The 23,981-nt window shown below is 45.0% G+C and overlaps 1 protein-coding gene across 1 annotated transcript in view; it reads left to right on the forward strand.

The window, feature by feature from the left end:
- The window catches only part of LOC309567777 (interferon regulatory factor 3-like), a 63,860-nt gene that overhangs the window by 17,358 nt on the left and 22,521 nt on the right, over positions 1 to 23,981 (forward strand). Inside the window, exons 3-7 of the mRNA XM_082273226.1 lie at positions 846 to 1,023; positions 7,526 to 7,617; positions 14,616 to 14,670; positions 22,010 to 22,198; positions 22,630 to 22,704. Coding sequence (XP_082129352.1) covers positions 846 to 1,023; positions 7,526 to 7,617; positions 14,616 to 14,670; positions 22,010 to 22,198; positions 22,630 to 22,704 — 589 coding nt within the window. The remainder of the gene's footprint in view (positions 1 to 845; positions 1,024 to 7,525; positions 7,618 to 14,615; positions 14,671 to 22,009; positions 22,199 to 22,629; positions 22,705 to 23,981) is intronic.

Below are 23,981 nucleotides of genomic sequence, written 5' to 3' on the forward strand. Positions count from 1 at the left end.
GGGCCCAGACAGCAGGAAGATTAGTGGAGCAGAGAAGGAACAATGCCCTCTGTATGTCTCACCCAGCAACTAAAATCTGATTTCTCCTCTTCACCCTCCCATCGGCTTTCAGTTGCTTGGTGTGAGACACACATGACCAGATTTAGGGGGTGCTGGGGTGGGTTGTGTCCCCCTGGCCGGCCGCCACTGAGCTGAGGGGGGGGGCCCGTCAGGTAGGCTGTACGGGGCCCTGTGATTTCTAACAGCAGCCCTAGGCAAGGAGGGGGTTAACACAATGGGTGATCAAGGGGTTAGATGTGTACCTAGGGGTGTGTTTATAACTGTATGGGGTCGGGGCTTAAGGAACAACCATAGAGACCTGTGATCCTATATAGAAGATCACAGGCACTCTGTGATCATTCCAGGGAGAAGAACGGTCAGCTGTGTTTACAAAAGCTGACCATTTTTCTCTCTCAGCGGGGAACGGGCAGCAATCGGAGCCGCCTGCCCCGTGGCCAAGTGGGGGACGGGAGCGTGCCGGCGGCGGCACGCGCTCGCCTCCTAACTGCAGGCCTGCGACCAACGTAGGTCTACGTTGGTTCGCGCAGGAGGGGCTGCCTGCCGCAGTAAATCGGCGGTGGGCGGTCTGAAACTAGGTAAAGTCGAAGCAAGTGTAAATGAGCCCTTAAAGTATTCTCCCATTTTACCTTTAAAAATGACAAGGGTTAAAAACTGCAATATGGTATATCGATTTTATGTTTGTCCCACCCAAACATGCAAGCACGAAGCAAGATGAGGACAAGTAGTTATTTGACATATGTTTACTGTAAGACAACTGTATCTTTCATTACCTTTGCCATTTCCAGAACTGGGCTATTGACAGTGGCCGTTATGATCCACAAAGGCATGAACCCGACCGAAAAAGATGGAAGAGGAATTTTCGTTCAGCATTGGATCAGAAAGACAGCATCCGCATGGTTGCCGACAACCACTTGAACTCTGCTGATCCTCACAAAGTGTTTGAGATCATAAGAGACACAGAGTGTAAGGACTCATCATGAATCTTATGATTTGTTCTATAGACATAGCTAATAGTAACTCTAAAATTCACAACTTCTAGCTTAAATAGCGTATATAGCACATCACGGTGTTTTCAGAAAAACTGCAATACTTTGAACAAAAAAAATGACAGTTAGGGGATGTCCACAATGCCTAATAGTTAGGAGCAAAAGGATATGCTTGAAACCTTGACTCTACTGTGAAGTACTCTGTTTCTGCATGTTTGATACTTAGGGTTGATTTTTATAGAATTTGCATAGCCATTTGCCCAGTGAAAGTGCATGTACATTTGTTTTGTGAGAATAGTGCTGTTCAAATGTATGTCATTGATTTTAACCAGGAAAATACCACATTTTGCCACCAGATGGAGCTAGGTAGCATAGGAATTTCCCATTATACTTAGCTCCATCCAGTGGCCAAATGCAGTATTTTACAGTTCAAATGGCATCAAAATTTAGAGGTGTTCATGTAACAGGAAGGTGGTGATGCCAGTTTCAGAAAACCCAGGCTTCCCCTGCTTTGTGTTAGGCTGTACTAAATCTGTTAGGGCCCATTTGCACTTCAGTGTTCCATGCGTTAATGCACAGCATTTTACATGTGTTATAGTGCATGTTGCAATGCACATACTTTTCAGTATGCCCCAAGGCACCATGATGCTTTGTGGTGCATTGCATTACATACAGTATCTCACAAAAGCGAGTATACTCTCACATTTTTGTAAATATTTTATTCTATCTTTTCATGTGACAACACTGAAGAAATGACACTTTGCTACAATATAAAGTAGTGAGTGTACAGCTTGTATAACAGTGTAAATTTGCTGTCCCCTCATAATAACTCAACACACAACCATGTCTAAACTGCTGGCAACAAAAGTGAGTACACCCCTAAATGTCCAAATTGAGCCCAAAGTGTCAATATTTTGTGTGGCCACCATTATGTTCCAGCACTGCCTTAACCCTCTTGGGCATTCACCAGAGCTTCACAGGTATCCACTGGAGACCTCTTCTACTCCTCAATGACAACATCACAGAGCTGCTGGATGTTAGAGACTATGCGCTTCTCTACCTTCCGTTTGAGGATGCCCCACAGACGCTCAATAGGATTTGGCTCTGGAGACATGCTTGGCCAGTCCATCACCTTTACCCTCAGCTTCCTTAGCAAAGCCGTGGTCATCTTGGAGATGTGCTTGGTGTCGTTATCATGTTGGAATACTGCCTTGTGGCCCAGTCTCCGAAGGGAGGGAATCATGCTCTGCTTCAGTATGTCACAGTACATGTTGGCATTCATGGTTCCCGCAATGAACTGTAGCTCCCCAGTGCCGGCAGCACTCATGCAGCCCCAGACCATGGCACTCCCACAACCATGCTTGACTGTAAGCAAGACACAGACACACTTGTCTTTTGTACTCCTCAACCTGGTTGCCACCACACACTCTTGACACCATCAGAACCAAATAAGTTTATCCTGGTCTCATCAGAACCACAGGACATGGTTCCAGTAATCCATGTCCTTAGTCTTGTTGTCTTCAGCAAACTGTTTTCGAGCTTTGTGCATCATCTTTAGAGGAGGCTTCCTTCTAGGAGGACAGCCATGTAGACCAATTTGATGCAGTGTGCGGCGTATCATCTGAGCACGGACAGGCTGACCCCCCCACCCCTTAAACCTCTGCAGCAATGCTGGCAGCACTCATACGTCTATTTCCAAAAGACAACCTCTGGATATGACGCTGAGCACGTGCACTCAACTTCTTTGGTCGACCATGGCAAGGCTTGTTCTGAGCGGAACCTATCCTGTTAAAACGCTGTATGGTCTTGGCCACAGTGCTGCAGTTCAGTTTTCAGGGTCTTGGCAATCTTCTGATAGCCTAGTACATCTTTATGTAGAGCAACAATTCCTTTTTTTTTTCAGATCCTCAGAGATTTCTTTGCCATGAGGTGCCAAGTCGATCTTCCAGTGACCAGTATGAGAGAGTGAGAGCGATAACACCAAATTTAACAAACCTGCTCCCCTTTCACTCCTGAAACCTTGTAACACGAACGAGTCACATGACACCAGTGAGAGAAAATGGCTAATTGGGCCCAATTTGGACAATTTTACTTAGGGGGTATACTCACTTTTGTTGCTAGCAGTTTAGACATTAATGGCTGTGTGTTGAGTTGTTTTGAGGGGACAGCAAATTTACACTGTTATACAAGCTGTACACTCACTACTTTACATTGTAGCAAAGTGTCATTTCTTCAGTGTTGTCACATGAAAAGATATAATAAAATATTTACAAAAATGTGAGGGGTGTACTCACTTTTGTGAGATAATGTACACCTACACAGGTTAAACTGGATGGACAATTGTCTTTATTCAACCTTAACTACTCAGTTACTATGTTAGAATGACAGCCAGGTAAGAAGCTTTGGGGTTTTTTTTTTTTTTTTTAAAAAAGGTATTCAGTGGCAGCCTCTGGCGGCATGCTGGTGGATGGGAATTCTCAGTGTTGCCTACTGCAGCCAGCAGGTCATAAACTGGCCGTACACTATTAGATTTATTCCGTTCAACCTGCAGGCTGAACAAACAAGATCTAACAGATTCCTTCATCCACGCTATATAGCATGCATGGATGAATCCCTGTGCTAGGCTATTGTTTTCTGAAGGCTGCCGCAGCTGTCAGGATGCCCGGGCATTGGCTGCATCTACAGTGGGTTTAGAAGAGAATCACCCCCTTTAAAATGATAACATTGTATTGCTTTGTAGCCTAAAATGAAGTTATACAGAGTTGTTTTATCCAGCTGTTTTTACTAGTGCAACTTTCTACTGACACCATCCACTGCTCTGTTGACACCGTCCCCTGCCTTACTGACACCATCCACTGCTCTGCTGGCACAGTCCACTGCTCTGCTGACACCATCCACTGCTCTGCTGACACCGTCCTCTGCTCTGCTGACACCGTCCTCTGCTCTACTGACACCGTCCTCTGCTCTACTGACACCGTCCGTCCACTGCTCTACTGATACCATCCACTGCTCTACTAACTCTGTCGTCTGCCCTTCTGACACTATCCACTGCTCTACTGACACCTTCCACAACATCTAAGTAAAAGATATAACACCAACAAAAAAAAATCAAAAACAGAATCATTGAGTTGGAAAAAGGATCACCCCTCCTAAAAATGTAGCTAATCACTTTCTCAATGGCACACAAAACTATTTTACTTTCAACTGCGATCAGCCCTGGTCATTTTGATTAGCTCAGCATGAAAAGAGCTTTCCTGGAGCATTTCAGTCCCTGGTAGTGCAATTGAAGCAAACAATCAACTATGGATGATAAGGCACTGTCAAAAGATATCTGGGATAAAGTTGTGGACAGACGTAAGTCAGCAGATGGGTGCAAAATAAATTAAAAGGCTTTATCAATGTCTAATAGGTAAAGAAATCAGGTGCGCTGCCCTAGTGCATATGTGCAACATACAAAATGATGTAAACAAATAAACCAAAAATGCAATAATAATGCAAAAAAATGAAAACGTATGCAAATCGTGTAAAACAAAAAATGTCCAGAAGGTGACTAGTGATACACCAATGTGCAATAAACGTCCATATTATAAGTCCATAAATAAAGTGCAAAAAATGGTGACAAAAACTTCCAGCTTGGGGAAAGGTGAACTGTGATTGGAAGGTGCAAAGTCCCACCACCAGCTTGGCCTCTTACCAGAAGTTAAACGTTAAGGGCATATATGAATATGACCGCTCCAAAGGTCATGCAGCCAGGTAGAAAAGTTCCCAGAAATACAGAAGGCACTCTGACACACTCGTGCTCCCTAGACTCTTACCGGACAAAAGCCAAACAAGAAGCCTGGTTCTATGGTGATGAGTGGTCCTGCCGGGGGTTACTGGACTCTAGGATGGCTGATGTAGTTGCTTGTGTCCAAGAGGAACAGACCCAGTCAGAAAGCCTGACGAAAGAAGATCCTGCCAAAGGTGGCTAGACTCTGATTGGCTGCTGTAACTCCTTAGTCTGGTCGACCTCAATAATAGGGGACACAACAGAGGGGACCGCAATGGTGCATTACCAACAGTAGATTTTTATTAAAACAAGTGGTTGCACTTACAGTTGTGAAGACAATAATAGCGAGTTCCCTCACGGAGGAGCTGTATGGCGGGGTCCGCCTGCAGTGCAGACCGCTGCCTGGTCTAGATGTGATGACGCGGCACCTCCTCTCTGACGCGTTTCTCCCAATAGGGCATCCACTTAGATAGGAGGTAGAGCCAGCGCCATCACTACCGCCATTATATATGCCCTGTAGAAAGTACTTCCGGGGTTCGGGACCCTCCCCTTCTTACCTGTAGACTGGCCACTTATCATACTCTTTAATAGCAAAGTCCAAATCAACCAAAAGGGGATAAGGGGACTCTTGGGCATCACCAAATATTGTTATGATGTGTGGTTACAGTCTGGAAGGTCGGGATGTCCACCGGAAGTACTTGCTTTGTTTACTTCCTGTCGTCTCATATCTATGATGCTGCTTCCTGTGCTGATGACAAGGGCATTTCCTGTGTAAGCAGGAAATGATGCTGCACTGCAGGCGGACCCCGCCATACAGCTCCTCCGTGAGGGAACTCGCTATTATTGTCTTCACAACTGTAAGTGCAACCACTTGTTTTAATAAAAATCTACTGTTGGTAATGCACCATTGCGGTCCCCTCTGTTGTGTCCCCTATTATTGAGGTCGACCAGACTAAGGAGTTACAGCAGCCAATCAGAGTCTAGCCACCTTTGGCAGGATCTTCTTTCGTCAGGCTTTCTGACTGGGTCTGTTCCTCTTGGACACAAGCAACTACATCAGCCATCCTAGAGTCCAGTAACCCCCGGCAGGACCACTCATCACCATAGAACCAGGCTTCTTGTTTGGCTTTTGTCCGGTAAGAGTCTAGGGAGCACGAGTGTGTCAGAGTGCCTTCTGTATTTCTGGGAACTTTTCTACCTGGCTGCATGACCTTTGGAGCGGTCATATTCATATATGCCCTTAACGTTTAACTTCTGGTAAGAGGCCAAGCTGGTGGTGGGACTTTGCACCTTCCAATCACAGTTCACCTTTCCCCAAGCTGGAAGTTTTTGTCACCATTTTTTGCACTTTATTTATGGACTTATAATATGGACGTTTATTGCACATTGGTGTATCACTAGTCACCTTCTGGACATTTTTTGTTTTACACGATTTGCATACGTTTTCATTTTTTTGCATTATTATTGCATTTTTGGTTTATTTGTTTACATCATTTTGTATGTTGCACATATGCACTAGGGCAGCGCACCTGATTTCTTTACCTATTCTACAACATACACTCTAAGGTAGCAGCACACCCTATATTGAATCAGCGCACTTTCCTACCCACCACATTCTTTATCAATGTCTAGAAGCACAGTAAAGTCTGTTATTAGGAAGTGGAAGGTATTTGGTACAACACAGACCCTCCCTGGATCAGGAGGTCGCTCCAAACTGGATGAAAGAGCCAGGAGGAAACTGGTCAGAGAGGCTACCAAGAGGCCTACACCAACTCTGAAGCAATTGCAGGATTTTATGACAAAGAGTGGTCATTGTGTGTATGTGACAACAATATCACAAATTCTCCACAAATGTGGCTTGTATGGGAGGGTTGCAGGAAAAAAGCCACTCCTCAAGAAAGGCCACATGCAGTCATGACTGAGCTTTGCCAAAATGCACCTTGAAGATTCTGAGGCCACATGGAAAAAGGTGTTATGGTCAGATGAGACTAAAATTTAATTATTTGACCTCAACACCAAATGATATGTCTGACGTAAATCCATTGCAGCTCACCATCCAAATAACTCCATTCCCACAGTAAAGCATGGAGGTGGTAATATCCTGTTATGGGGGCGATCCTCTGCAGCAGGAACTGGAGCACTTGTCAGGATAGAAGGAAAAATAAATACTGTCAAATTCTTAAGGAAAATCTGCTGCCCTCTGCCAGAAAGTTGTCAATGGGAAGAAGGTTTACCTTCCAACATGACAATGACACAAAGCACACAGCAAAATGACCACACAGTGGTTGAAGGAGAAAAAGTTGAATGTCCTTGCATGGCTTAGAGCCCAGACCCGAACCCCATTGAAAATCTGTGGAATGACTTGAAGACTGCAGTCCACAAATGGTCGCTGTCAAATTAACCTGAATTTAAGAAGTTCTGCGAAGAAGAGTAGACAAATATTGTCTAGATGTGAAAAGTTAGTAGACATATCCCAACAGACTAAAGGCTGCAATTAAAGCAAAAGTCGGTTCAACAAAATACTGACATAAAGGTGTGATCCTTCTTCCAACTCAGTGATTCTGTTTTTGAATTTTTCTTTTCTTTCTTTCCTGACATGTTGGTGTTATACATTTCACATGGATGTTATAGGATGCACTAAACAAATACAGCTGGATAGTTTGTGCTCTTTTTATGTCCAATTTATTTTTAACTTTTCCACCACTTACAGTTCTACCCAGTGAGCAGTGTGCCGCAATGGGTGGCAGACCAGCTTTTCAACAGTTGGACTCCTGTAGCTATCAGACTGGTGGCACAATGGAGGTGAGTTTTTTTTTTTTTTCTACATTTATTACACTGAAATAAATTGAAAAGTCTATAATCAGTAATGGACATCAATGGGCATCTGCGTGAGATTCATTTTTGGGCCACTAATTCAACTACTACCCAAGATAGATAGATAGATAGATAGATAGATTAGATGAATGGATTAGATGGATGAATGGATTAGATAGATTAGATTAGATGAATGGATTAGATTAGATGGATGAATGGATTAGATTAGATGAATGAATGGATTAGATGGATGAATGGATTAGATAGATTAGATGAATGAATGGATTAGATGGATGAATGGATTAGATGGATGAATGGATTACATAGATTAGATGGGAGGGATGGATGAATGAATGGATTACATAGATTAGATGGGATGGATGGATAGAGAGTTGTTGGGGCACCATACAGAATACTTCCCATGTGTGGTGCTGTGGTTTATAGCAGTTTTTCTATAGACCCAGGACCTGTGTGTACCCAAGGGGTTACCATAGGCAGGTTCAGGTGATACTTCTTCTTGCTTACGTAATTACATCATATTAGTATATTAATAGGCCGTATATAAAACAGACCTGGGGGAGTGTTAAAGTGGAACTACACTGCATCTGAGCACCACAAACCAAAAATGAAAAAAAATAATAATTCTTAATATTCAAAGCAAACTCCCCCGTCCATCTATGTCTCTGTGCTTTATTTTGCTGAGAAATCACACTGAAAAACACCCCACTAGCATTTCTGGCTGTGGTCATCTTTAGTAAGGGCAGATACTTCATGTAGCATTTACTTCCTGCAATCCATCTGCCCTTAGCTCAGGCATGCAGGCAGTAGGGTGTGCTTAGCTGAGAAAACCCCTCCTCCTCCTCCTCCTCTAAGGACTCCTGGGATGTGTGACATCATTTTGCCTAGGCCTGGAAACCAGGAATTAACTGAAGAAATGTTAAAAAAAAAAAAAAAAAAGTTTAATACAAGTAAATGATATAAGGGATGTGAAATAGTCAATGATATATTAGAGAGTGAAGTTTTGCTTTAGGTTATTAAAACAGAAAAGATAGTTTGAGCAACTAGTAAAAAAAAAAAAAATATATATATATATATATATATATATATATATATATATATATATATAGAGATGATTTAACCAGGAGGTCTTCCAAGAATGTAGCAGGGGAAGAGCCCTCCGCAGCCTCCGGCCAGTGTTGCCAACCGCCCGTAGATTTACGGACAGCCCGTAAAAACAGGGCACTTTTCTCCTGCCCGTAAATGCCCGTAGCAGGAGAAAAGTGCCCGTAAATCTATGGCGGCGGCGGCACTGTCCGAACTGCGCGTGCGCGGCGCGCAGTTCCGAAGATCCCCGAGCTCTCTCGCACTCGCAGAGAGATGCAGACTCGCACTGGATGGTGATCGTCGCCGGACGAGTGCCACGGCCCGCCTGCGCCCGCCCCTGCCTCCGCCCCCCGCCGTCATTTAAATTTTCCCGCCGGCCGCCAGGCGCTGCGCCAGCAGTATGGATTGGAGTCTGTGCTCCAGCGCAGCTGTGGAGTGTGGACAAGAACTAGAACGGACGGATGGTGGAGTGGAGTGGACAGAGCAGACAGGCTGCGACAGCAGAGGCAGAGAGAGCACACAGAAGAGCAGGAGGACTGGTCTGGTGAGTGGGGTTCTGAGCCACCGAGGCTCAGACACTCAGCTAGCAGTAGCAGCGTAGACTGTCACTGAAGTAGTAGAGAGATGAGTCAGGGGGCAGAGGACATCAGTGTCCTGCTCCTGTGCCCCCTTCACCTCTCCACAGGCAGAGTCACACAGCTTCACTCTGCAGTAATGTCACTGATATTGCTATGGAGAGGTGAAGGGGACTTAGGAGGAGGACACTGATGTGGAGAGCTAATATGAAGGGGGACAGAGGAAGAAACTGCTGTGAGGGGGTGAGGAGGGCACTTCCATTGTCCACGCAGGCTCTGACCACCCCCTGTACCATGACCGCAGTCTCTGACCACCCCCTGTGCCATGACCGCAGTCTCTGACCACCCCCTGTGCCATGACCGCAGTCTCTGACCACCCCCTGTACCATCTCCGCAGTCTCTGACCACCCCCCTGTGCCATGACCGCAGTCTCTGACCACCCCCTGTACCATGTCCGCAGTCTCTGACCACCTCCTGTACCATGTCCGCAGTCTCTGACCACCCCCTGTACCATGTCCGCAGTCTCTGACCACCCCCTGTACCATGTCCGCAGTCTCTGACCACCCCCTGTACCATGTCCGCAGTCTCTGACCACCCCCTGTACCATGTCCGCAGTCTCTGACCACCCCCTGTACCATGTCCGCAGTCTCTGACCACCCCCTGTACCGTGTCCGCAGTCTCTGACCACCCCCTGTACCATGTCCGCAGTCTCTGACCACCCCCTGTACCATGCCCGCAGTCTCTGCCCACCCCCTTCACCATGCCCGCAGTGTCTGCCCACCCCCTTCACCATGCCCGCAGTGTCTGCCCACCCCCTTCACCATGTCCGCAGTGTCTGCCCACCCCCTTCACCATGTCCGCAGTGTCTGCCCACCCCCTTCACCATGTCCGCAGTGTCTGCCCACCTCCTGTACCATGTCCGCAGTCTCTGACCACCCCCTGTACCATGTCCGCAGTCTCTGCCCACCCCCTGTACCATGCCCGCAGTCTCTGACCACCCCCTGTACCATGTCCGCAGTCTCTGACCACCCCCTGTACCGTGTCCGCAGTCTCTGACCACCCCCTGTACCGTGTCCGCAGTGTCTGCACACCCCCTGTACCATGTCCGCAGTGTCTGCCCACCCCCTTCACCATGCCCGCAGTGTCTGCCCACCCCCTTCACCATGCCCGCAGTGTCTGCCCACCCCCTTCACCATGTCCGCAGTGTCTGCCCACCCCCTTCACCATGTCCGCAGTGTCTGCCCACCCCCTGTACCATGTCCGCAGTCTCTGCCCACCCCCTGTACCATGTCCGCAGTCTCTGACCACCCCCTGTACCATGTCCGCAGTCTCTGACCACCCCCTGTACCATGTCCGCAGTCTCTGACCACCCCCTGTACCATGCCCGCAGTGTCTGCCCACCCCCTTCACCATGCCCGCAGTGTCTGCCCACCCCCTTCACCATGCCCGCAGTGTCTGCCCACCCGCTTCACCATGTCCGCAGTGTCTGCCCACCCCCTTCACCATGTCCGCAGTGTCTGCCCACCCCCTTCACCATGTCCGCAGTGTCTGCCCACCTCCTGTACCATGTCCGCAGTCTCTGACCACCCCCTGTACCATGCCGCAGTCTCTGACCACCCCCTTCACCATGTCCGCAGTGTCTGCCCACCTCCTGTACCATGTCCGCAGTGTTTGCCCACCTCCTGTACCATGCCCACCCACCTCCTGTACCATGTCTGCCGTGTCTGCCCACCTCCTGTACCGTCTCTGACCACCCCCTGTACCATGTCTGACCAGAGTCTGCAGACTCTGATGTAAGGGGGAACTCTGTGCTGGCTGGGTTATGGTAACCCAACCTTCATGTAAATTTGAGAAATATGTTTTTTGACTTTTGTTTAACTTTAACACATTGCTAATAGCACTAGCTATATGTTTATAGTTAAAATATTGATATTTGCACGGTTTAGCACTGAAAATTGTTATTTTAGGTACTTTTTTCAGTGTCCGTAAAAAATTGGTGCTGTCCGTAAATTTTGGACGTTCTGCCAGTAAATTTCCCTCCGGGGGGTTGGCAACACTGCCTCCGGCAATCCAATAAAGCGTATGTTATTACGCCTGGCTCTGTTCTCCAGGTCGTCCTGCTTGTGTAGTAAATACTGGATGTCCCTGGCAGCCTGCTCTGCAGCGTTCTGAATGGGGGGTAAATCGTCCTCCACCCTGGATATGCGTCCCTCTGCCTCAGACATCCTGCCTCGCAGCTTTTGAAAGTCCTGTCTGAGCAAGGAGATATCTACCTTGATCTCCTCTATTTTTGTGGTCAGGGAAGCTTTGCAGTCTGTGATGGCAGCCAGAATGACCGCTTGGTCCGCAGCCTGTTTAGCTGCAGTGGGAGTAGGCTGGGACGGTCCACCATTTTGGGCCTCCAGCTTTGCCGCCGCTTCGGAGGGCCGTTTCGGCGGGGACATGACCAGGGCTGGATGGCGATAGTGTCCGTTGACCGGGAGTGGAGGTATCGCTCGAGTTTGTATCCACAGGATTAGTTAACCACCCCCCGTCCGCGCTACAGCCTATATACGGCTGCAGCGCGGACTCGAATTTTCCGGAGGCCGTTTTTAAACGGCCTCCCAGTGACACGCCCCCAGCGCGCTCCCGCGAGCGCGCTGCGGGGAAAATCTGTGTCGGCCGTGTCCCTTGAACACGGCCGATCACAGATCGTGGTGAATGGCCAATCACAGCGGACATTCACCACGTGATCTGGCCGTCCAATGAGCGATGATCTCATATGTAAACATATGAGATCATCTCTCATCGCCGGGGCTCCTTCCTCACACGGAGCCTGCAGTGTGAGGAAGGAGGGGGAGCCTCACAGCGCCGGGGACACAGTAGAATGTAATCAGGTCACAGATCACCAGTGCCCTGATTACACAAGGTAAAAACACACACACAGTGCCCCCCCATCAGTGCCCACAGTGCCCGCCATCAGTGCCCCCCATCAATGCCCACAATCAGTGCCCATAGTGCTGCTAGTCAGTGCCCATCAGTGCCTGCTCATCTAGGCACTGATGAGCACTGACTGGCAGCACTATGGGCACTGAGTGTGGGCACTGATGGTGCTGCCCATCAGTGCCGCTCATCAGTGCCACCCGTCAGTGTCCAGTGCCATCCGCCAGTGCCCATCAGTGCCGCCTATCAGTGCCCATCAGTGCCGCCTCTCAGTGCCGCCTCTCAGTGCCGCCTCTCAGTGCCCAGCAGTGCCACCTGTCAGTGCCCAGCAGTGCCACCTCTCAGTGCCCAGCAGTGCCGCCTCTCAGTGCCCAGCAGTGCCGCCTATCAGTGCCCAGCAGTGCCGCCTCTCAGTGCCGCCTCTCAGTGCCGCCTCTCAGTGCCGCCTATCAGTGCTCATCAGTGCAGCATATTAGTACCTCCTCATCAGTGCCCATAAGTGCCACCTCATCAGTGCCCATAAGTGCCACCTCATCAGTGCCCATCAGTGCAGCCTATCAGTGCCCATCAGTGCCGCCTCATCAGCGCACATCAGTGAAGGAGAAAAATTTATTTTCAAAATTTACTCGCAGAAAATAAGAAAAACTTTTTTTTTTTTTCAAAATTTTTTGTCTTTATTCTTTTTTTTTGTAAAAAATAAAAAACCCAGAGGTGATTAAATACCACCAAAAGAAAGCTCTATTTGTGTGAAAAAAATGATAAAAATTTCAAATGGGTACAGTGTAGCATGACCGCGCAATTGTCATTCAAAGTGTGACAGCGCTGAAAGCTGAAAATTGGCCTGGATGGGAAGGGTGTTTAAGTGCACAGAAGGCAAGTGGTTAAATGGAGATCCGCCGGGAGAGCCTTGCTAGAACCCGTCCGCTCACATGAGTCTTCAGGCCACGCCCCCATATATATATATATATATATACATATATATATATAGATAGATAGATAGATAGATAGATAGATAGATAGATAGATAGATAGATAGATAGATAGATAGATAGATAGATAGATAGATATGTATTGAATTACGGCATGTAGTAAATACCTTATCAAGGGATATACAAATGACAGCAAACAAATAATAATAGGAAGCATACATAATAACAATTTGTAAAAAATAAAATGTGTAAATCAAACCAAATAGAATAATAATATGTAGCTTGTTTGCAATTTGAAATAATAAATGCATCCACCAATGTGTATCCCAGGGTACTGGGGGTCCAATCCCACCACCGTGGACTGGAGCTCATTTCATCAGACTGATCATCTATTTATGTTGCAGTAACCATTACACTAGGTTTCCACTAGTGCGGCTACGAAGTCGTGCTACTTCTAGCACGACTTCGTAGCAAAAGTAAACCGCGGCTTCAGTTAGACTTGTCCCTCATATATAGAGGGAAGTCGCGCTCAAAAGTAGTACACGATTTACTTTTGAGGTCGCGGCAACTGAAGCCGCGGCAGTGGAAACGTGCCCCATTGAAAACAATGGGTTTTGACTTGCTGTGCGACTTGACATGTGTCAAGTCGCACCGCAAGTCGCACTAGTGGAAACCGAGCCTTATGGCAGTGACATTACTGGTATGTAAACAAACTCACAGCCGCTATAGCAGGTAACTGTTTGTTTACGTTTCTACACAAAGCTTTATATTTACATTTATTCAGTTGCTTAAACACTTCGGCCCCTTTCACACGGGCGCACCGCCTGATGGAGTCCGTTCTGCTCAGCAGGGATTGAGCCGCCGATCCCCACTGAGCAGGCGGATGACAGATCCATCTCCACTCTGTGTGCAGAGACAGAGCTGTCAGATCCCCGCTGTCCTCTATGGGGAATGAGATGAGAACGGACCACCTGTCCGTTCTCATCCGATCCTATCCGATCCTGCAGACGGATGGAAAATAGGGTTTCCATCCGTCTGGAATTCACGGACAGGATCGGATCAGATAACAGCGGGTGTCAGTGGACATGTCTCCACTGACACCCGCTGCTCCATAGGGCTGCATGGAGGATCCGATCAGGTCCACCTGAAAAACGAACAGGCAGATCGGATCGCCCGTGTAAAAGGGGCCTTCTACATCTAATAAAAATATCACCCCACCCTGCACCCGACACCCCTCTTCCTGTGCCATGTGTCCTGAGATTACCTGTCCCTTCTGGCTGCTCAGGACCTCCATGACGGGTGTCAGGATGGGGAGCAATGGCAGATCAGAGAACACTTCATCATCCAACCAAAACAAATAAAAACATTATGGCTGGAGTTGGGCTAAATGCTGATGCAGGTTGCTGTGGTTCAAACTTATGTTTCTTTTTTTTTTGTTTTGTTTTTTTAGTCTCAGCAAAGAATTATTTCAGAACAACTGAAAGACCTACAGCTTCACCAGGATAATGCAGGTAAGACATTTTCTCATACAAAGGCATTTTCCGGAAAAACCCATCATACATTCAATAAGACAAGGCCAGAAACAATGGAAATATACAGGGTGGGATAATTAATATTAGATTCACTCTACTGGGGAAGTCTGAGTGAATGAATAAAGTGGTATTTAATCAAAAATCTAAAATATTGCAGCTTACCAATCATTAGGTGTGGTGGCTGTATTAATCACTTGGAAGGTTTATCCCCCTTAATGACCTGGCCATTTTTTACGATACGGTACTGCGTTACTTTAACTGACAATTGCATGGTCGTGCGACACTGTACCCAAATAAAATTGATGTCTTTTTTTTTCCCACAAATTAAGATTTCTTTTGGTGGTATTTGATCACCTCTGCGATTTTTATTTTTTGCGCAATAAACAAAAAACAGTGCGACAATTTTGAAAAAAAAAATATATATATATATATATATTTTTTACTTTATGCTAAAAAACATACCCAATAAAAAAAATTTAAAAATCAAATTTATTCATCAATCTAGGGTAATATGTATTCTGCTACATATTTGTGGTAAAAAAAAAAAATCCCAATAAGCGTATATTGATTGGTTTGTGCTAAGGTTATCGCATCTACAAACTATGGGATATATTTATGAAATGTTTATTTATTAATTTTTATCTTTTACTAGTAAAATTGGTGATCAGCGATTTTTAGCGGGACTGCGACTATGCGGCGGATAAATTGGACACCTAACTGACACTTTTTGGAGACCAGTGCCCAAAAATTACAGTGATCAGTGCTAAAAAAAATGCACTGTCACTGTGCTAATGACACTGGCAGGGAAGGGCTTAACATCAGGGCCAATCAAAAGGTTAAGTGTGCTCCTAGAGAGTGCTTTCTACCTTTGGGGGGGATGCTTTGACTGGAGGAAGGCAGAGATCTGTGATCCTGCTTAGCAGAAACACAAGATCTCTGTATTCCCCTCTCACAGAATGGCAGTCTGCCTTGTTTACATAGGCAGACTGCCGTTCTGCCTCCCCTTATAACGATCAGCGGGTCCCGGCGGACATCGCATCTGCCAGACCCGCTGATTGGCTCCAGCTGTGTCCAATCACAGGGAAAGCAGGTCGCCGGTGGCGTGCCCCAGACCCACTGCACAAAATAATGTACAGGTGTGTGATTTCACGCAGGAGGGCCACCCTGCCGCAGTGTATCTGTGTGGGGATGTCCTTAAGAGATTAATTTTATTTTTTTTAGGCTTTTTTTCTCTCTGCTTTTATCTGGTGACCTGACCAGTAACACACCTCCTGTATTACTTTGGAGGAAGGAGCACAGGGGGCACCATTGGACAGCAGCATTGTTAACCTGGGGGCAGGTGAATGTTAGATGGACTAGCAGATTTAAATGCACTAACAAATTAAAGCTAAACTCCAGCTCACACTACAGTTACACAAGCTGTTACAGCAACCGTTTTTTTTTTCTTTTGGAATAAAAGTTTTACATAAATAAAAACTGATCATTGTAAGCACCCCTGCCAGTGGTAAATGGTTTGTCTCCACAATCTAATCTGCTACATTTGCAAGAGAGCTTGCGCCATTGAAAAACAACAGATTTATTGGCCAGATCACCAGATGAAGCTAAAGCAAGGAAAGAAAAGAAAGGAATCCATCACATCTAAGTATTGCTGAGCTGCAATATAAATAAATGTTTGATTTTGGGTTTAATATTGCTTTAATTCCAATGGCTTACTATGGTCTCTATACATTTTTGGTATTGCTTTTTTTAAATAAGAATGGGTGCTTTTGTGCATTCTTTCTTTTATTATGCTTTTTTTGGCCACCACTAGACACTTGCAGAATCCATCAGAAGAAGTTAGGGTAGGTGCTGGCAGCGCTAAAGTAGTAGTTGTTCTCTTAGGCAGCTCAGCTCCCCCTGCTCCCCCTTTCAGCAGTGACTTGGCAACCTTTAGGCTGCATTCACATGTCAGCTTATAATCGTGGGCAGAACCTCCGCGGTTCCGCCCGCGATTCGGAGATTTATTGCAAATCGCGGGACGCCTAGCGTTGCCCGTTGATTTGCAATAGCCCCCCAAACGCCGAGCGATGTTGCCGCGATTTACGCCCGCCGAATCACGGCAACATCGCGCAAACAAAATCGCGGGACGCAATACGCTCCAAAAAAGTACAAGAGCTTATAAGCTGACATGTGAATGCAGCCTTAAGCGTTCTAATTTCTGATGTAAACACGGAACAGGAGGTCTGGAGGAGCTGCTTAAAAAAAATTACTTGATATAATGTATGTTCTTGCTGTGCTTAAAACCCAATAAAAATCTATTGAAAGTAAAAAAATTACATGAATTATGTTAATGTTTCTACGGTGAACTTTGAGGATAAATAGATTCACAGTGTCTGCATCTAAAGAGGTGAGTGGGGTTTTTTTCTTTTTTAAAAGCTTATTTGTGTTTTTAGGAATGTGTTAATACTTGAATGGCCACAGATTCACTTTAACCACTTTAACCACTTCTGGACCCGGGCCTTTTTCTGACACATGTTGTTTACAAGTTAAAATCATTTTTCTTTTGCTAGAAAATTACATAGAACCCCCAAACATTATATCATTTTTTTTTAAGCAGAGATCCTAGAGAATAAAATGGAGACCGTTGCAATATTTTCAGGTACTTGCACAGAGGTCTTACAAACTGAATTTATTTGGAAAAAAATCCCTTTTTTTTTATTAAAAAATAAGAAATCAGTACAGTTAGCCCAATTTTTTTCTATAATGTGAAAGAGGATGTTACGCCGTGTAAATAGATACCCAACGTGTCATGCTTCAAAATTGCGCATGCTTGTGGAATGGCGACAAACATTGGTACTTAAAAATCCCCATAGGCGACATTTTAAAAGTTTCTACAGGTTACCAATTTAGAGCTACAGAAGAGGTCAAATTATTGCTCTCGCTCTAACGGTTGCGGCGATACCTCACATGTGTGGTTTGAACATCGTTTACATATGTGAGCGTGACTTGTGTATGCGTTCGCTTCTGCACGTGAGCTAACGGGAATGGGGCGCTTTAATTTTTTTCTTTTTTTTTCCTATTTATTTTATCTTTAATTTTTACAGTTTTTTTTTTTTTTTTTTAATTTTTGATCACTTTTATTTTTATTACAAGGAATGTAAACATCCCTTGTAATAGAAATAAGCATGACAGGACCTCTTTATTGTGAGATCTGGGGTCAAAAATCCTCAGATCTCGCATCAACACTAAAAAAGAAAAAAAAAAAAAAAGTCATTTTTTTTCATGATGAAAAAAAAAAATGGGCTCTTTAAATCTGTTGCTAGAAAGCAATGTATGATGTCACACCGGTCCTCCAAGGCCATAAATTGGAGTGGGGGCCATCTTGCCCTAACTCAACTTCGAGGGACTCAAGGAGACGCGAGGGAACAGGGGACCGGATCGTTTTTCCCGCTACCGTCTAAACGACCGGGAAGCGGGTGCCCCCAACCTCCCACTGCCCATAAGGGTCTTCCTGCGGCGAATCTGCCCCTGGGACCACCCTTATGTTAAAGCAGACCACCCGCCATTTAACCACTTTAGCCCCGGAGGATTTGGCTGCTCAAAGACCAGGCCCTATTTTGCGATTCGGCACTGTGTGAATTTAACGGACAATTGCGCGGTCGTGCGACGCTGTACCCAAATGAAATTGACGTCCTTTTTTTTCCACTAATAGAGATTTCTTTTGGTGGTATTTGATCACCTGTGCGATTTTTACTTTTTGCGCTATAAACAAAAAATAAGTAAATTTTGAAAAAATAACAATATTTTTCAAATTTTTTTATATGAAATTCTCAAAAAAATGTAAAAAGCAAAATTTTTTAACATTTTAGGCCAATTTGTTTTCTGCTACATATTTTTGGTAAAAAAAAAAATCGCAATAAGCGTATTTTGATTGGTTTGCGCAAAAGTTATTGCGTTTACTGACTACGGGAAAGATTTATGTCATTTTTATTTATTTATTTTTTTAACTAGTAATGGCGGCGATCTGCGATTTTTTTTGCGTTTTTGCGGGACTGCGACATTGTGGCGGACAGATCGGACCCTTGACTGACATTTTTGACCCTTTTGGGGGTACCAGTGACATTACTACAGTAATCAATGCTATACATATGCACTGTTACTGTAAAAATGACACTGGCAGGGAAGGGGTTAACTTTATTAGTGATCAAGGTGTTACGTTTGTCCCTATTGACTAGGGGAGTGATTCTAACTGTCAAGGGGCGTGGCTTGTTAGATCATAACAGAAACATACGATCCTACATAGCAGGATTGCATAGCCTCTGTGATGATCTAAGGGAGAATGACAGCGGCTGTGTTTACATCAGCCGTCTGCCTTTCTCCCTCTCCTGCGGGAGATCGCGAGTGACCAGTGGACATCGGAGCCACCTGTCACTCGTGCGGGGATGTCAGGAAATGAGCAGGGGCGGGAGCGCGCCCCCGGCGACGCGCGCTCGCCCCCTAGAGGCTCGCGGGCGAGTGACGTACCCCTACGTCACTTTGCCTAGGAGGGGCTGACCGCCGCCGTATATAGTCGTGGGGCGGTCGGCAAGTGGTTAAAAAAATACCGGGGTTATGGCAGCTATCCGGTATTTAATGTCAAAGTACCAACGTAAATACACGGGGGGCGGTCCGTAAGTAGTTAAACCTAAACTTCACCCCAACTCCTAACTTTAACTCTTTTTCTAAAGCTTAAAAATCTTTTTTAAAAACTTACATTGGGCCAGCTGGGTTACATGTAGTAATTCATGTGTCATATCCAGAAGGCTGCTGGGGATGCAGAAATCCACGGTAGTATCCTGTGCCTGCTCTCTGCTCTCCACTCTGCCCTGGCTCACCCGAGCGCTGGAGAGGGGGCAGGTGCAGCTGGCTTAAAGCTTGTACACACTATAAGAAAATCGGGCAAACATTTTCATCTAAATAATTTTCGTACCATTTTTGTATAGTGTGTACACAACTTTCGACAGCAGATTCCAACTTATCGTACGAAAATTCCCAAAGGGACAAACTCCAACATTTTTCTCATATGGGAAAAGAACGAACAATTTTTGTTTATTTTGTACTGTTTTCGTACGATTTTCGTACAAGAAAAATCAGAAAATAAAGACTGCACATGATCAGAAACAATAAACAACAAAAAAAAAAACTTTTGCGCAAACCAATCAAAATACGCTTATTGCGATTTTTTTTTTTACCAAAAATATGTAGCAGAATACAAATTGGCCTAAAAGGATGAAAATTTTAGATTTTTTAACATTTTTTGGGGGGGGCATGTTATATAGCAGAATGCGAAAAATATTTTTTTTCAGAATTGCCGTTCTTTTTTTGTTTATAGCGCAAAAAATAAAAATCGCACAGGTGATCAAATACCACTAAAAGAAAAGCTCTATTTGTGAGGGAAAATAAAAGGACATTCATTTTATTTGGGTACAGTGTCGCACGACCGCGCAATTTTCCGTTAAAATAACGTAGTGCCGAATCGCAAAAAAATGGCCTGGCCATTAAGGGGGTAAATCCTACCGGTCCAGAACTGGAATAAAAGGAAAACACACCTGCTCCATAGTGCACCACAATCCGGGTCACGGCACCAATGTAGTGATATGATTCTAGTGGTAGTATTAATTATTTATTACTATAATGCAAGTTATTCTTGCAACGACCCAGTTCTCCCAGAGAGATGCATTTATTGAGACTTCAGCAAAGAATAAAGATATTTGCAACAGATGACAAAATCCAACAGAGTAAATGGCAGTCTTCAGAGTCCTATTCCTAATGCCTCGTACACACGCACCGATTATCGGCCGACCGATCGTCCGACTTTTGTCCAGAGTGGTGTTTTGTTGGTTGGAATGTGCCTAGACTGCACACGAATTTTCTCGGCCAACAAAAATCTACTTCAGAAGTGATGTCATGTGCTGGTTTACTTTCCGTGTGTTTTTTCTTCTCTGAGCATGCCCAGTCTTGCTCATCACATTTTTGTCTGCCGAAATCTGTACTGACTGACGGAAAATCGGCCGTTGTGTTGACGGCCAACAAAAATTTTTAGCCTGCACACCAGATTTTTTTTCGGCCGAAAAGTCGGAGTCGGTTGTCGGAAGCATCATACTAACAAGCCGAAAATCGGCCGATCGGACGTTGGCCGAAAATTCCCAGCTAATAATCGATGTGTGTGTACGAGGCATAAGTCTGTGCTTTCATCCTCATGTATGAATGTGTGTGTATGTGTGTAGAAGAATGAAAAGAAAAGGGAACGAATGGCCCCCTTTTATTCATGGGGTAGTGGCAGGTGAGGATAGTTTAGGAAAAGAATAGGCAGAGTGTTAGTCGTTAGGCAGTTTAAAGCCTGTCAGTTTTAAGTTAAGCTGATTGGCCATAAGTTAGTTAGCTTACTCTAGTTTCTAGGTAGAATAAGCCCCTGACCTGTATGAGCCGGTTTCTCCCGCCTATGAAGAGTTCAATTTGATTGGCTGAAGGGGTTCAAGAGGACCCATTTAAGGATCCCCTCACAGAGGAGACGTCACTCCGTCGGTCAAGCAGCGAAGAAAGAAGACAGCCCAGCGGTTCCCCTCCCACCCCCCCCCTTTTTTGTTTGTCGCGGTCAGTTTGTTATTTTAGGGTCACCTTCGGTCACGTCGAAGGGGGACGTTTGTTGTATTTTAAGTTGGATGTGTCAATTTATTTAGTTGAGTTATGACAACCTGGGTCGTTGGGACCGGGTTTGTTCTATACTGCTGTTATTTAAAGTTTAAAAGATTTATCGATCTTTAATGTGTAAAATAATAAACGGCCGCGGCCTCTTTCATTCCAAATTTAAGTCTGAAGGTGTCTTTTTTAATAGTTATAAGTAAACTTAAGAAAATCCTGCCTACTACCCCATGACTGAATGCCAGTGTGACAGTGGGGGGGTTCTGCTAGGTCAACCCAAAATACTCTTTGATCTCACTGTGAAAAGACTACACTTGTAATACCCCCTCAAGTCTGATTACCATCAAGAAATACCTTTTGTAAGGCCAATCTACATTTTACGACCCCCCGCGAGTAACTCCTCTGTCTTTTGATATGTAAAGTGCAACTTGCCTACCAGCTGTGTTAGGCCATAATCCATATTTATACACATACATATACAGAATATCCTATATAAATAATGCAACAACCGTGTGCATTGCGGTGCTACGCATTCCCAAAAATCAGAACTTATTTTTTTGTCCATGGGCATCTATCTACAGTATATTCAAGAAGACCTCAGTCATGGCTGAACTGACCTAACTATCCAGTGATTTTTGTTGTTTTTATACTTTTTCAGCATTATATTGTGATCTGGAGGATTTCCAAAATATTTACGCAATCCCGGATGCCATTACACCTGTTCAAGAAACTGATTACCATATTTCACCATCACAAGTACCTACGGACGGTGCCGCTGCCTACTATGAGGGTGCCTACGCTGTTGGCAGCGATGTTTTACCTGGTGTAATCGGTGAAGTACAAGCTGGTAGGTAATAGACAGGTAACTGTGAGACCGAAGAGTTTTGACATTACAGTACCAAATTTATGTTTTATCTGATTTACACACTTTCAAAAGAAAAGTGTCAGTGTAACGCCGGCTATGGATGGATTGTATCCCGGCTGGTTCAGCAGGGACCGGCCTAGATTCGTACTCATAATCAGTTTGCACTACGAGCGGCAGGATGAGATGGGGAAATGCCACCCGTAATGCGCCGCAAACTGATGACACACAAAACTGCTGGTAAAAAAAATCTTGGGAGCCAATTTTCTGCCCAAGTGCTGCCTGGGGCCAATGGACCCAGTGGGACCCATGGTAGGGCTGGCCCTGCTTGCACATGACATTCCTCTTATTTGTGAAGTTACAGTTTCAGTTCACAAATATCACATTTGTAATCTTAGTGTCTTCATATTTACCAGGACATATTCATCTGGATCAAGAACAGGAGACGTTTCTACAACAAATACTGGGACACTTTACCCACAACTCCTTTGGTGAGAATTTAGGGACAGGGACAAAGTGTTGTCACCCTATACCAGGATGTGCCTAAACAAGGACAATCATGGCAGGACGACAATGGAATATTTTAATGAAGACTTCAGATTTTACAATCGTAAAAATGCCTTTTAAAATTACTTGAAGATTTTAAAGTATATTAACCACTTAAGCCCCGGAAGATTTTACCCCCATTCCGACCAGGGGGTATTTTGCGATTCGGCACTGCGTGACTTTAACGGACAATTGCGCGGTCGTGCGACGCTGTACCTAAACGAATTTGGCGTCCTTTTTTTCCCACAAACAGAGCTTTCTTTTGGTGGTATTTGATCACCTGTGCGATTTTTTGATCACGCGCTATAAACAAAAAAAGAGCGTCAATTTTGCAAAAATAGCAATATTTTTCACATTTTTTTATATGAAATTCCCCAAAAAAAAATTAAAAAATCAAAATTTTTTTACTTTTTCGGCCAATTGTTTTATGCTACCTATGTTTGGTAAAAAAAATCGCAAAAAGCGTATTTTGATTGGTTTGCGCAAAAGTTATCGCGTTTACTAACAAAGGGAAAGATTTTTGTCATTTTTGTTGTTTTTTTTTTTTAACGTGTAATGGTGGCGATCTGCGATTTTTTTTTGCGGTACTGCAACATTGGGGCGGACAGATCGGACCCTTGACTGACATTTTTGACACTTTTGGGGTTACCAGTGACATTTCTACAGTAATCAGTGCTATATATATGCACTGTTACTGTAAAAATACACTGGTAGTGAAGGGGTTAACTTTATTTGGGAGGGAGGGGCTGTGTGTATCCCTAGGGGCGTGCTTTCTACTGTGATTGGCTGGGGCTTGAGCTGTATGGACACTGATCAACGTATCTACATACTAGATCCGAGTGATCAGTATCCTAACAGCAAGGAGAATGACAGGTGGCTTGTTTACACAAGCTGCCTGACATTCTCCCTCTCCCCCGCCGATCGCCGAGTGACCGGCGGACATCGGGTCCGCCGGTCACACGCGCGGGGGGGTCCGTGACCACGCGGGAGCGGGAGCGCGCCTCCGGGGGCGCGCGCTCGCTCCCTAGACCCTCACAAGCTAGTGACGTAGCCCTACGTCACTTTGCCTGTGAGGGGCTGACTGCCGACGTAGATCGGCGTTAGGCAGTCGGCAAGTGGTTAAAAACCCTTTTAAAGTATATTTAAAAAAAGATTTTAAAGTATATTAATTAGTAAACCCTCACCTTGTAAAACCAATACTAAAGTTTAAAATAGAAATGAA

Source organism: Pelophylax lessonae (assembly GCF_965119305.1).
Source record: "Pelophylax lessonae genome assembly, chromosome: 12".
In the NCBI taxonomy this organism is placed as follows: domain Eukaryota; kingdom Metazoa; phylum Chordata; class Amphibia; order Anura; family Ranidae; genus Pelophylax; species Pelophylax lessonae.